At 37.1% G+C, this 15207-nt stretch overlaps 1 protein-coding gene across 1 annotated transcript in view; it reads right to left on the bottom strand.

The window, feature by feature from the left end:
* Window positions 1-15207, bottom strand: part of KLHL4 (kelch like family member 4) — a 45289-nt gene that overhangs the window by 755 nt on the left and 29327 nt on the right. The window contains exons 5-10 of the mRNA XM_074147317.1: window positions 12818-13030; window positions 11548-11734; window positions 7480-7704; window positions 5467-5629; window positions 1848-2060; window positions 47-218 (exon numbers count right to left, since the gene is read on the bottom strand). Coding sequence (XP_074003418.1) covers window positions 47-218; window positions 1848-2060; window positions 5467-5629; window positions 7480-7704; window positions 11548-11734; window positions 12818-13030 — 1173 coding nt within the window. The remainder of the gene's footprint in view (window positions 1-46; window positions 219-1847; window positions 2061-5466; window positions 5630-7479; window positions 7705-11547; window positions 11735-12817; window positions 13031-15207) is intronic.

Raw genomic sequence — 15207 nt, 5'->3', positions numbered from 1 at the left:
CTGCAGGAAGAATTCCTATTATTTGTTAGGTAATTTTTCCTGTTACCTCTGTCCACTCATTATTTTGAGCATCGTAGGACTCCACAGTATCCAGGTACGTATGGCCATCATAGCCCCCAACAGCATATAATCTATCCCCCAGAGGACAAATTCCAACAGCATCCCGAGGTACGCTCAAGGGGGCCACTGTTGTCCAAGCATCTGTTTTAGGATCATACCTAGGATGTTTCATGATCAAAATTAGAAAAATACATTGTAGAAACATTTCAAATTTAAATTACTAATATTTGCTTATTTTCTCCTGTATTGTGGTTCAGTTTACACTGTGAACTAGTATAGAGAATTATGAGTGATATGGTTAAATATTTAATTTAGCCACTAGAGGGGTCTTCAAGCACATCAAAAATGCCCCTATTTTTGCTTTTTGATTACAGACTCTCCGTTTCTGTCACATCAAACGATCAATATATTTTGAACATAAATGAGGTCTGAGGGAATGGTAGTATGGCCATTAGTGGGCTCGGTGAAGTTAATGTCAATATATCCTTTTTTCTTTCTCCATAAAGATTTTTGTTTTCTCTTTTGTGTCAGAACTAATGTATTCACAAAATTTTGCTTTAAAAGAAGTTAAATACTTCATACAGTCGATAAAAATTTGTAACACAAAATGCATGGCAGTATCTTACATCAGTGTTGATTTTATTTCTGGTATGTACTCAGTCAATTTCAAAGATAAATTCAAGTGAATTCCAGGGTAGTTCCAGCTTTATACCATCTAACTGAGAACAGAACTTAGCCACTGTTATTCACAACAGGGAGCTGAATACTTGCTCGGTTTTCCTTTCTTGTCCCCAAATGACACAAGACTGCCAAGGGCTACCCATGGCCCATTAAACAGCCAGAGGAGGTGTCCCCACTCATTATGTTCCCTTCTCACCCAGGGCTCAAGCGTTCTCTTGTCCTCCTACATTGTGCCACATGCCACCACAGTGGCAAAGCAACATTTGACACACAATACTTCTGTTTCTGAAAAGAAATGTCCAGTATTTGTATTTTCTTAAGAACTATGCTCATCAGTGGAGAAGGTAACAATGGGATTAAATAAGGATCAGATAAAGAGTATTTTCATTTTGAAAAGTAACTACTTTGAGAAATGTATAGAAAGCCAATATTTCACTTGTTACAGTTGAGCACTACAAAAATCATTAGGCCAATGTATTTTAGTTTTCAAGTGTGAATTCAAGCTAAAGTAGTTTGCGTTGGTGCATGTTTACTTTTTTTTTTGCTTGTCAAATTAGACCCTTACAGTATGTTTTAGCCCGATTTCCTGTAGCAACATAGGTTCTTACAGAAACAAGGCTGTTTCTGTCAGTCTTCTGCATCAGAAAATACCTGTGTAGTGACTACTGCCTGTTTGAGTATGTGATATTTGTTGTATTTTTAACCTTTTGGTCAATATCAGCCAAATTATTGGAGGAAGATACAATTGAAAATTACGTAGTTCCAACAATATATGACACAAGTAGCCCAAACCTGGGTTTTGGCACTTGAGAAATAGAAGGGTCACATATTGAATGTCTTACATGTTAAGCTGTCTTTACCTGGTTCCTGGTCAGCAAAAATAGAAGGAGAAGCTGGGAGGAATTTGCTTCTGACCGTTAATTGTTACGTTATCACAAGAGCACTGGAAATCAGTTATTCTGCTCAAAAAAATATTTTTAAAAGCATAGTATGTTTTACAAACATAACATTCCCAATTGTGAAGAGATTTCCCTTGCTTCTATAAATTATTTTGTATTTTCTTCCTGGAATGTAAAACAAATTTAAAAAAAAAAAAAAATCCTTACCTTTCTACACAGTCGGAAAGTCGAGAACAGTGGTTGGAAGCAGGTGCATCGTGACCTCCCACAGCATATAAAAACCCATTGTACGTTGCAACGCCAACACCACCTCTTCTCTTTGACATGGAAGCACATATACTCCACTTGTTTGTGTGTGGGTCAAAACATTCCATTGATTTTAAGCAGGAGCTCCCATCTCGTCCACCAACAGCATACAGTCTGGGATAATTATCCACAAGAAGGCAAGCAATTTCAATCTTTAATCTTTCATATTAATAGGAGTTTTATTTGGTTAACTTCATTAAGACCACTTTAAAATTATTACGCCCGTTATTTGCCATGTGACAGCTACGCTCTGAAACAATGTTTGCACAAAGGGGTTTGCATGCTACATGAAGGAAGTTATATTCTTCATTTGCAGTGTAATTTTTCAAGCAGTCACATAAGAAAATTAAGTTTAGAAATAGATATCAGCTTCTTTAAATGTGAGGTGTAGATGGAATTTAATTGAAAAATGCTACATACGTTTGAAACATTCCCTCTGACAGGTTTATGGAATATTTGACATCCTAGTATTGCATTAAGCATTTTTCCTATACTGTTAATATGTAAAAGAACTTTAAGAAAATCATTAAACATAGAAAACATATGTCAAAAGTATATTAAATAGTTTTTCCCTAATGTTTGTATTTAAGAAAGTCTGCTGGACAGAAGTTACTCTACAGGTATGTCATCTTGTCTGTTCAACCTGAAGGCACTTAGCAAACAACTGGAGATATAAACCAGTTGATGTTGGGACAACATGTAAGAAAAAATGGTGGAAATCGACATTAAGCAGCATGGGGGGGAGGGGGGGTGTGTGGCTTTTTGTCAGTGAATTTTACAGAGGCTGAATTTCTTTTGTATTTCAAGCTAACTTGGATGCTGCTAGACTATGATAGTATGCATAAAGGATGTAATAGCAGACATGTTTAGGTGCTGAGTGTCTGTTTCAAATCCCAGCTATTACTTACTGCATGAAACTGAATTTACTTAATGCAACTAATTAGAGACCTAGGGAACACGTTGACTTGTCCAGAGTAAGTCACCTAAAAAAAGTTAAGTTGAATTTTGCTTGAGAAGTGTTTGGTTTTCTCTAGTGATTGAAAAAAATTGTAAACCCCTTTGATATACAATTTAACTAGAAAATTCTTGACCACTGTTAGAAGAATACAAAATTTCTAGTTCACTCTTCTAATGTTTGTGAATGGAAGACAGACTTGAGTTCTTTTGTGCAGTTTATTGCTTGACCCGTAAAAATCTTGAGGATTTGATTTTTCTTTTCACATCATGCAATTAGATAGTCTCCTTGTTTACACAGATTTCACAGAGAGAGGAAATCACTGTATATATAAACAGGTTGGTTGGGGTTTTTTGTTTTCCGTAACATGTCTAGAAATATGGTAGTGTTTCCCATTCTCTAAGGAAAAGAACAAATATACCATTATTGACTGATGTTTTCAATAGACCATTTATTGGTCAAAAAGTGTTGCTCCACAGAAACTCAAAAGTCTTTTTTGATGGAGCTCAATAGAAAGAAATATGGTGTGGCTTAGGGAAACGGAAAAGGAGAAGCATTCTGCTTGGTTAGACCACAGCAGTAGCGGTCCAGCGAATGATAGACATTTGATCTTGGCTTCCGCTGGTACGCCAGAAATTACATCACTAGACTCACAGACGTGATTTAAGCCAGGCTGGAGACAGCTTGTATCAGGAGGGATTGAGAACAGAGTCAGAATCAGGCTGGATTTCCTCTTTGTCAAAGTGGTTTCCTGCACGTTGCTGTGGAAGGTACCAGGAGGAGTTTCTGGTGAAGTTTATGCTGAGAACATTTCCTCTGAGATAAAACAGGGAACTTTAATAGGCAGTTCTGCCTCTCTTGGACTTTTCAGTTAATGATTAATATCATGTCATGTTTGAATGCAAAATCCTGGCTTGTATATGAAGAAGGTTTGCATTTGCAGATACCTGTTTGCTGACATTTTTGTTTCTGCTCTTTATCCTTCTCTTTCTCTGGAATTTAAGGGGACAGGGAAGCCACTGATAAAGTTTTGGGATAAATGTGGTTGTCTGCCTGCAACTGTAATATTCCTGGCCCCTCCAAACTGTCATTGCTAAGAGCTTTCCAGAGATTTAAATAAGACGGAAGGTTGGCTCAAGCCATGCTCTCCAATATAACCTGGGGCCATTTACAAAGCTTCTGTATTTCCAGCACTAGACTGTGTTATTGAAGAAGGAAGACAGAATCCTGTTAGGCATTAACACCTCTACTCTGCCCTGGTGAGGCTGCATCTGGAGTACTGTGTGCAGTTCTGGGCTCCCCAATTCAAGAAGGACAGGGAACTGCTGGAGAGGGTACAGTGAAGGGCTGTGAAGATGATTAGGGGACTAGAACACCTCTCTTATGAGGAAAGGCTGAGGGACTAGGGTCTTTTTAGTCTTGGAGAAGACTGAGGGGGGACCTTATCAATGCTTATAAATACTTAAAATGTCAGGAGGATGGGGCCAGTCTTTTTTCAGTGGTGCCCAGTGACAGGACAAGGTAATGGACACAAACTTGAACACAGGAAGTTCCATCTAAACATGAGGAGGAGCTTTTTTACATTGAGGGTGGCAGAGCCCTGGAACAGGCTGCCCAGAGAGGTGGTGGAGTCTCCATCTCTGGAGACATTCAAAACCTGCCTGCACACATTCCTGTGAAACTTGCTCTGACGGGGGGGTTGGACTAGGTAATCTCCAGAGGTCCCTTCCGACCCCTGTCATTCTGTGATTCTGTGATTAATTTATGAATTGTTCTTTCTCATGCGGAAACACAACTACTTTCAAATAGGAACGTACAACAAGGTGTAAGACACTGTTCAATACAGGTTACACACAAGGTTCATGTGTCTGTTCCTTTGTAAAAGTGCTTGAGTGGCTTTACTGTCTTAGTGTCTTAAAACGGTGTTTAAATAAGCTTTGAAAATCTTGTAGGGAAAACCATTGTACAGTCAACACATGACCTCAGTGTATTTAAGCAATAGATGAAGGGCAGAATCAATCTGAGTAGGATAAGACTGACAGAAGGCTGTTTAGTACACTTGTCTTCGTTTCACTGCATGCACCACGTACCTTTAGCCTTTTAAAAAATATTCTTGACTGTGAACTTGGGTGTTAAAGTTGTAGATGCATGCAGGAGGTGTAAAATATCAGAGGAATGACTTTGTTTCTGTACAGGTTCTTCTTTCAAATGGTCCTTCCTTAGACACATTGATTTTAAAATGTAAATATAAACTTGGAATTCTTTTTTTAAGTAGCCATCTTATATCCCCACAAGTTATATTCTAGGTAAAATTCTGATATGCATGTAACAAAATTGCTGTAACATAAAAGGGCCGAAATATTTTCTAAAACATGACTGCAAGTTTGAAAACAGCTTACCACACACGCAAAGAGGAAAACCTTTCCTTTCTTATTTTTGTGGATTACATTTTCTCTTTGTTTTCTTGAGGTGATTAATATAAGATTGAAAAGAAAATTTAAGAAACACTATTTCCAAGGAAGGAAGCGAATGAAAAGCGAAAGAGAGATTTTCCTGTTGACATACTTGCTATTTAATGCTGCAACCCCTACAGTGCTTCTAGGGGTTGACATGCTAGCAACATAATTCCATTGCCGTGCTTGTGGGTCCCATCTTTCTACGGTATTAAGGTAACTCCATCCATCATGGCCACCAACAGCATACATTGGTCCTTCAAGCATTGCTACTCCTTAAAAGATAGAATTAGGGACAAATTACAGTATCTAATAATTTCAGTGACCAATAATGAATTAACTTCATACTTTAATTCCCTGTATGCAGATAAGCAATTTCAGCGGGTATTAAGCTATCTAAAAGCTGCCTTGTCATTTGGTAGAATAAACAAATATAAACAAAATACTTCATATACAGTGTTTTTCTGAATAAGCATTATCTTTTGCCAAAAGATTAGAGGAAAGCTGCTTTAGTTCTGATGTTCTCTTCTTGGAGTTTTATCTCTGCCACTTCTGTTGACCTTGTTCTGATTCAAATTTAGCCCCTAAATGAGAAACAACGCTGTTCTTTTGAAGAAAGGCAAAGATTGAGCCAGGCAATGAAAAATATGGCCAAACCAACCACCTGTCCCTTACTCTGAGCGAGCTGAAGCTCTGTAGTCCTGCCAGCATGAAGCCTGAGTGGGTGGGTAGCTGGCTGTCCTTACTAGCATAACATGTTAATGCCTGTAAGGGGAACACACTTAGGGATAAGAGCTGGCTTGTGTCTGTTGTCCCTGAGGCACAGGAGAGTGAACTTGGCTGTCTCTGCGAGGCTCTGTATGGACATATCCTGTGTCATTGTCCTTCTCCAGAGAGAAGGGCTTTGGTGCCTCTCCTTTGGGGAGCTGCTGCTGCCGCTGCTGTTTGCTTCCTTTGTTAGGTAAGGCAAATTGTTTGAATCTGGCTGCTTAAAAGTTTTCTAAATCTGTCTTTTCAGGCCTAAATATACATGGCCTGATTTTTTCAAAAGTGCTAACTCTCCACAAAATCACACTGAAGCTAATAGGAGCTGTAAGTGTAAGGCAGCTTTGCAAACCGCTGATGCACAGATAGAAGCCTAACTTTGGGCACTCAAATTTAGCGCTGTGACCTACTTGTTGGGTAGAATTATGCCCCTGAAGTTGTTAGTTATTAAGACTTCAATGAGAAGTATTTAATCTGTTTTGTCTTCTTTCTATTTCCTACTTAGTAGTATTTCCTTTTATAAATTTGACAGACTGGCTGGTAAAAATCCTACTCTATACTTTCTCCACCAGGAGGTGGAAAAAGTGATAAAGGTCACAAAGGTTTACTGAATAATTCTGGATGTCATTTGATGTCAGTTGAACTTACCAATGATTTCAAGCAATACCTGTTTCTGTGAACTAAAGAGAAGCCAGCTTTTTCATAAGAACTGTGGTAAATAATTAAGAAATCATATTCCCTACCTTACAGTCTCCTCAACTGTAAACTTATCATTATTTTTTTATAGCTCCAGAATAAATTCTAGATTTCATATCCTTATTATTCATTCAGTGTGAATAATATCGAGGATTACTGTTCAGTAAAGACCCATAGATACTAAGTCATGGCAGAGCTCCGTAAAACTTCTGGTAATTCAAACATTAAAATTTCTTAAGTTGTACTTACTCCTTACCACAATGTTTTCTTCAGTGTGGGTAATTCTCTGATCTAATTTTCAGAGGCTTTTGGTATCTACGGGCTTAAGTCATAATTTTAAAAAAAAAAAAACGAAAATCAGATTGTTATTGTATTGCAAGCATATCTCTTGACCACTGAATTGGATGAAGAGTTGATCATTTTCACTGTTACTTATATTTTGGAATTTTATAAAAGCAAAATTAACTCTGCAAGACCAGTGCGAGTTAGGTGAACACTAATAAACATCACTGGCATAAAATTATGGTAATAGGCAACTCTGTCTTTGAAAAATACCTTCTACAAATATTGCTGTGTGTTATTTAATGGTTTAAAAACTTACGTCAGCAGTGTTTGTGTCAATCAAAATTAATTTGTATGTGATGCAAAGTATTTACAAACTTACCTAGGCCGTGTCTGTGTGTTGACATAGGAGGCATTATAGTCCAAACTTTGGTGATAGGGTTGAAACATTCAACAATGTTAGAAGTTTTCAGACCATCTCTTCCTCCCACAATATAGAGCTTGTTGTCAATCACTGCAACTCCAAACTGTAATCGTCTACCGTTCATTGTACCAATTTGTACCCAACTGTTAGTCCTAAGGTCATACTTTTCAATTGTAGTGGTACCTGTTAAGAGTGTAAGCATTATGAGATAGCCATGGACTGATCAGTACCCAGCAGGCAGTAGTTGGTACAACTTAAAACATTATGAAATTGTAAAACATTGAAATTCGGTGGGTGGACCTTTATTGTGGCTCCCTGAAAACGTCAGTTACAAAATGTGATCCTAATGAGAAAGCTGCATTAATTGCATGCCTATATGATTGTCAAATTTATGAGAATAAACTGGGAGCAAGAGGATGCAGAATTAAATGCCAGCAATTTTTTTAATACTGAAAATTTTGGAAATAAGTTAAATCTGTTTGTCCCGGTTTGAAGTAAAACCGAACCAATTTTCTGTTCTGTAACTTTACATCCTAGCTAGGCCTCCTCTAACTCTCTGAAATTAACAGCATATTGTGGAGAAAACTGCTCGTTCTCAGAGTGATAAGACCAATGTTTGTGCTCCATGCCAAGGAATGGTATGCAGGGAGGCCCTTGCTTATACTTATTGCTATAACAACCAAGGGCAGCCAATTTCGTTATTTGCCCCCTTAGAGGGTCGGAAACAGAAAAAACGTAGAGGGGTCACATCGGTGGGGAGGAGTGGACAGGACAGGTGACCCAAACCTGACCAACCGGGGTATTCCATCCCATCTGCCCCATGCTCAGTATAAAAGCTGAGGGATCAAAGGGTCAGCCCCCTTCCTGCGATGGCCGACGTCCAGAGAGGACTCTGTCTGTTCATCTGCCTTTGATCCCAATCCGTGTGTTCCTGACTCCAGAGCTGGAATCCAGTTCCCATTCGTCACTGAGTCCAGTCTGGGACTTCCCCAGTGCCTGCCGGTGATGTGACTCTCATCCTGGGAGCTTGATACGGTTTTGTATATATTGTATCTATTTCATTATTTTTCTCCTTTATTTTTATTTTAATATTAATTTTTCATTAAAGTAGTTTAGTTCATTCTAAACTTCTGAATCTCCTTATCTCTTTCTCCTCCTCTCTCCTCTTTTAGGGGGGGGAAGGGGGGGGGAGGGCCATCTGCCAGTCCGGTTTTGGTAAATTCAGCCAAAACCACGACACTGTTACATACCATGAGAGTAAGTTTTTTGTGGTTTGTTTGTTGGCTTATTTTTTTAATTCCTTATGAGTATGGTACTTCACAACTACGTACATGTTAACCATGTTTGTGCTTAAACCATTAGCGATATCAAAAACTGAAAATGTATCCATGCTTCTGCCTGCCTTGGCGGGACTTGGGCGTGCGTCTTCATCAATAGATTGGATATTTTCCTTTTCATGATGGAGACAGGCAGAAGGCTGAGTTAGCGTGAGTACACACTTGCTTCCCACAGGTAGCTTTCTTGACATTCACCTTCACAGCTGCCTCGCAATAACTGCTTGACTGATGTAATATATAAGCTTTATTTTCCATTTTTTCAGGTCACTGAACTTCTGGTAATGTTTTTACTGCAACTATTCATGAGGCCCTTGCTCTCTGCCATTCAAAACTTCCACTTTTCCATGCACTGGCTCCTGTCAGTCACTCAGCAGCCGTAATTGCTCCTTTGAGAGCTGATTTAGCATAGCGGGGAGATGGCTGAGTAACAACCAAGGTAGAAGAGGCAACTGCCAGTTTCATGTGCAGTGCACCCTGGAGTCAGCTTCAGCTCAACTGAAGGCAACCAGATGAGAAAAACAGGGCTGATTTCCTCTCTGCTCCTTGACTGGGATTTGAGATTAGAGAAGTAATATTCCAAGAATTACAATAGGCAGTTAGTGGCTGAGGAATGATTTACAACAACAGAACAACCATGCAATAAAGCGGAAAAGAAAGGTAGCATTTGGTTTAGAGATGTTTTCACAAATAGAATCAAAGGGATCATCTGCTATACTGAATAAATTGAGTGAAATAAGAGTTTATCTCATGCTATAGTTTTTCTCCTTTACATGCTATTCCAGTTGCATAGACTAGGAAAGAAACTACCAGATCCATCTGCAATAAAAGAAAGTAGTTCTACTTTTTCCTCTTTCCTATCGTCTTTTATTCTGAGCAACTGGATTTCTTTGACTGTTCTATTTTGTTACTCTGTTTGCTCTTCTTCACTTTGATTCCTTCTCATTTATTCTGTGCTAATATGTCAGTGCCCCAAAGTTCTCAGCTTCAAAAGAAGTAACTTGCAGCCTGACTAAAAAATAGGAAAAATACATTAAGGTGTACGGTGTGTTCATACACACGCCGTAGGCTGTAATTTTGACAGAAGCTGGAAGGTAGGTTTTGAAAGTTAATGTGGTTTAGCCACATTCACATTTTTCAAAATACCAGCCCCAAAGTGTCTCTTTGATCTTCTTTTGATCATTTGAAGTTGAGATTTGACTTCATATACCACCTGAGATAAGCACAAAGCCAAACCTGGCATTCCCTGAGAGTTTTCTTTATCACAGAAAGAGCATTATTGCCAGAGGTGGTAGTTACTCCCTCCTCAGAGCTGTTCTTCCCATGCATCATAGTCTCTTTCGTGCCGTTTCCTTTATCTTACAATCCAGCACAGGCTCAGAGTATGAGTCAGAGCTGTACAGGACAGCAGGGAGGAGAGGAAGTGCTGTTCTTCTTAACCATCAAAAGGCAAAAGTTCAAACAGTTGGCTTTATTCCAAGGTAATAAGTAAAAGAGGCACCAACAGGAAGTGCAGATGTTGACTGAAATAGCCCTTTCTGTGCATAACCTTTACTAAGAAAAAACTATTAAAAATTTTTATTCTTATTTTGGTAGAAGTTAGTTGAAAGATAACCTTGACTTCTTGGTTGTTTTATATAATTCATTAATAATCAGTATCGCTAATGACACTGTACTAATTGCTACAGTTTAATTTCATTTTGCTAAATTGTCCTAGGAATGAGTGTTTTCATGTTGTGATGGCGATGAATGTGTATCTTGCACTTGATTTGATTGCACAGAGATAGTAAGGTAGCACTGCAAGATCTCTCATAGAGGAAAAGTGAGTCATCAGCAACTTTTTGCAAACCATGAAATGGATTAGCTTCTTTGTGATTCTATTAAAAGTGAACTCACACAGCTAAAAGTAATACTGTTCAGCAAGTAGCTAGACTTTAAACTAATTATAGTTCTTTGGCTCCAAGCTGTGGGTTTGAAGTTAAGGTTCCTGTAGAAAATGATTTAATATACTGCCTACTAAATAGAATACTGTAATGTGTAAAGCTGTAAGCTGATTGCAGATATGAAAATCAAATAATAACAACTGCAATACATTTACAACGTTTAACTTCCAACTACAAACCTAAAAAAAACCACTATATATGAAGTCCAGAAAAAAAGATGCACATACTGTTGCACCCATAAGAAAGTGTAAATCTTTCCATCTGAAATTTTATAATAAGGATTGATAAGCGTTAGCTAAGAGTACTCAGTAGTTCAGTAATGCTTTTTGGTTTTGTTTTCCTCCTCTTTAAATGTTTTTCCAGCGTTCTAACTTTTGTCAAAAAATGGAGCACAGGGCTCTAAAACAACATTAAACAAATCTTGAAATATTTTGAATATTATTTTTTCTTCTGATTTGTAAATTCAAACTATATGCACAAATTCTTACAAAACTTAATTTTTAAATCACAATCTGAATCAAACTTCTTTAGTCTGCACTTCAAGATGTATGTATATCATTTACAAATATATGATTCTTGCAAGAAGAAAGAACATCTAACACATAGGATTGAGTTCTGTGATTTTTTTTTTCTTATTTTCATCCCTAAATTTCTGTTTTCCTAAAAGAAATCTTTAAATAATTGTCATATATTCTCTGGGTGTCTGTAATAAAATTCATTAATACAATTGAATTAATTACTGAACTTACCTTTAGTGGCATCCATACCTCCTACAGCGTAAAGTGCACCCACTGTAGATTTTCTAGGCTTAGTTCGAGGACTCTGCATCATGGACCGTCTTTCTGGTAGAAGATGGTACTTCATAGCCTCCATAAGAAGTTTCTGACACTCTAGGTCGTCTGCAAACATTGGACTATTTTCTAGATCAGCTAGTAACTAAGAAATGAAAAGTGAGGATCTTATGTATATCTAAATCATTAAAATTATATATTAATATATAAGTAATTGAAGTATTTGTAGCTACAAACACACATTTTTACTTCACCTCTGACTTGAGCTTTGCTGGAAACTGCTTTAATGCAAGCAAAACAATATACAGGTAGGAAAAAAAGTATTTAAGTATTATGTCTTTATTTTATCTGAAAAGTTTCTTTTAACCTTTAGAGAAGTTTAAAATTGCAGATGTGGTACTGCATCCTCTGAATGCAAAACTCCTTTTGATGTGAGTATAAGCAAATCTAATATATAGCATTGGACATGTCTGTGAATATTATAATATATTAAATGAGACATATTTAAAATTAAATATATATAGTGTTTTGATATTTTATCCAGAGTTGAATATTTGTAGCTTCAGTCATGGAGATTCATAAAGCACCTGTGTAGTGTCCTGACAGTCTTGCTCTTCCACGAATCTTTTCTGATGAGAAATATAGATTCTTGTATAACACAGATACAACAGCGTCAGCTTGCTATAAAACTGTATGTCCATCTCTGGAACTTATTCGATGAAGTGTCTCTTTCAGTCTTAAAGGACCAATAATGTCAGTCCTCAGAATAGTCATCAATAGTCTAGACCCTTTTATTTTTGTCTACTTGTTATGGCAATAAAGAAATAAGTATTGTGCATTATCTGTCCTGCAGTTTAGTAAATCTGAGTAAATATCTTTGCATGGTATCTAAGTTGCTGTGTTATTCGAGGGAAACTACTACCATTACTACCCCAAAGAGAAGCATTGTACTTCTTTAATACCCTTAGACTGACTTTTTTATAGAGGTAATTCTGAGCCCAGTAATTATGCTCGCATTGTGAGATTTTTTTTCATCTGTCTTTGCAAATAATAATATATGTACTATATAGTTTAAAAAGAAAGAAAAAAAAAAAAAGACGACAACAAAACCACCAAAAAAATCCCAGCCAAAACCAGAACCTTTCCACAGAATTCTTTTCTCTAAATGATGCTTGAGACAAGCATTTCATTTGGTAGCTAAATTCCCTGCTAGCCCTCACTTTCATACCTGGGGTGGAAGTAGAGGCAGTCTAATATAAGAAAGAAGCATTCCTAGGTCTTGTTGTCGGTTTTGCAAATCATGCCTCACCCACATCATTAACGCCTGGAATATGGCTTCTTCATCTGGAACATTGATGTCATCGCTAGACAAGAGCTTTGCAATTTCATTAGCAGGGAGTAAAAGAAATTCCTGGTTTTTTATTACTTCTGTGAAATGTTCCTGAAAAGAAAAAAAGATTTCAATTCACTTATGGTTTTCACACCTTGAAATAACATTTTCTTAGATAATGTAGGCTTCGCATGTATTTCACTACTGTTCTCTTCTACAGTATAGGGAAATACAATATATATCCTAAAGATCACTGAATCTTCTTCTGCCATTTAAAGGAGATTTTGGTTGCTCTTTGCTGCCTTACTCTTGGAGGACTGACGAATAAGGATCATCTTCACATTCCCATGCTTACAGATATGTTTGTCAGGCTTCTTGTCAGTATTTCCTGTCTTAGGGCTTTGCCACTGGCGGTTTTGTCCATCAGTGTGATCTTAACACAGCAGCTTGATAGACAACCAATTTGAAGATACAATGTGTATCTTAAGAATGCCAAGTGGGCATTCGAATAAACTGTCTAACTTCTGTTACAATCAGATTCAAAAGTTTTAAGCAAATTACATTGCAACCTTCCAATCCTTTTGTGACAAGCTGTGCCAGGTGCTGGCTCTATGTCTCCACTCTTAGTAGCAGAAAATACAGTAAGAGAAATTAAACTCAGTATCCTAACAGTACTTTTTGGGCAGTAGAAAATTGGACAAGTCTAAGCAAAGGGGTCTCAGTATTTAAGCTAGTGCTGTGATAAAACTCACCAGCTCCAGAAATGACCATGGATATTAAATCCCTAGAATTTTTCAAAGAATTAGTTTTCATAAAAATAATACATTGTGCAGTCGAGTTACAACAGTATTAGAAGTGATATTAAAATATACTAAGTATGCTTGCTTATGCTAGTTCCAAAGGAGAAAAAAAATTTATTAACAGAGATGGGTTTTTTATGCTACTTGCAAAGAAATATATGCAGGAATTCATGTCTGTCTTTAAAATATTAATTGTACTTGGGAGTAATATATCTTGTTTGGGAACCAGATTGAAATAGGGCAGATGAAGACATGTTAGTAACTGATAGTTGTATTATTTTTTTACAGTAGTTTCTTAGCTTTCTCAAACTCTTTTCAAGAGAACTAAGGATGTAAATATAGAAGTATCAGTGATTAAAGGAGATGTTAAATTTGCTCTGTTATGCATATCCTGCTTTAATATTTTGTGACATTCAGAGAATAGGAACAGGAAGGCCAGTCCACATTTAGTTACAAACATAGCACAAGATGTTTATCAGAACAAGCTCTATCTGCACCAAAAGATACCAAGCAGGAAACTGTTAATACTTTGCATAAACGGCTAAAGTAATTGAAGGGGAAGGTCTCCATTGTGTCTGCTTTTATTGAATGGATGTGGTGTTTATAGTTGATTATCTTCTGAAAATGTTTAAATACTACTAGTTCATTTGAATCTCTATTGACAGTATGACTTTATTGTTCCCCTAAGGTACACATTTTCAAGTGCTTGAGGTTGGCATGAAATAAACCAGAACATTTTATTTATCCTCTTGCACACAGTTCTGTGTGTATGCATTGTTATATTGTCTTATTCTCCAAATTTTTTTTTTTAATCAGTTCAAGAGTTTAAAAGAAAATTTTCTGTAAGCTTATTGCAAAGAGGTGCAGATTTCCTCTTCTGTCTCTAAATTGTCAGTAGCTGCAAACTTAGTAGGTAGTATTATGACATGCAAGGTCCTCTTTAATGGTAATATTCTCAGTCTGTGTTGTACACAAGATACAGGAGGTGGATCTAGTGGTGGAAATGCTCCTGGTTGTTTTCAGGGAGACAGTGTAAAGCCTATATGCAAAGGACTGCTGAGTCTCATAGATTCACCATGATCCTTCACATTAGACAATATTCTTAAAAACCCAACTGTCATTTCTATGACACACAGTTTTAAAAAAATAGTAAAAGTTTAACTCCTAGGGAGGACTGGAGGATTCAAATGGTTAAAAAAAATCTAACCAAAAAAGGCTCTCTTATTGTCTGACATCATAAAATCGTATGTCTAACCATATGATTTTATTTCAATTTTGCAGAAATCTAGACCGTGAATTTTAAATTCTTAGAGCTGATGCCTGAGTGCTAGGGCTGGTGGGAGGAAAAAGGCTACATCTGAGTTCTTGATTTTGGCTGAGTATAAAATGGTGTGGAGCAGCAAGGACAACAGTGTTACACAAAGGCTGAGTGAACCTCTATCTTAAATGCCCTTTTTCAAACTTAAAAATATAAAATGGCTCTAGATT

Source organism: Numenius arquata, chromosome 5, assembly GCF_964106895.1.
Source record: "Numenius arquata chromosome 5, bNumArq3.hap1.1, whole genome shotgun sequence".
In the NCBI taxonomy this organism is placed as follows: domain Eukaryota; kingdom Metazoa; phylum Chordata; class Aves; order Charadriiformes; family Scolopacidae; genus Numenius; species Numenius arquata.
This window is presented reverse-complemented; position numbering and strand designations above follow the sequence as displayed.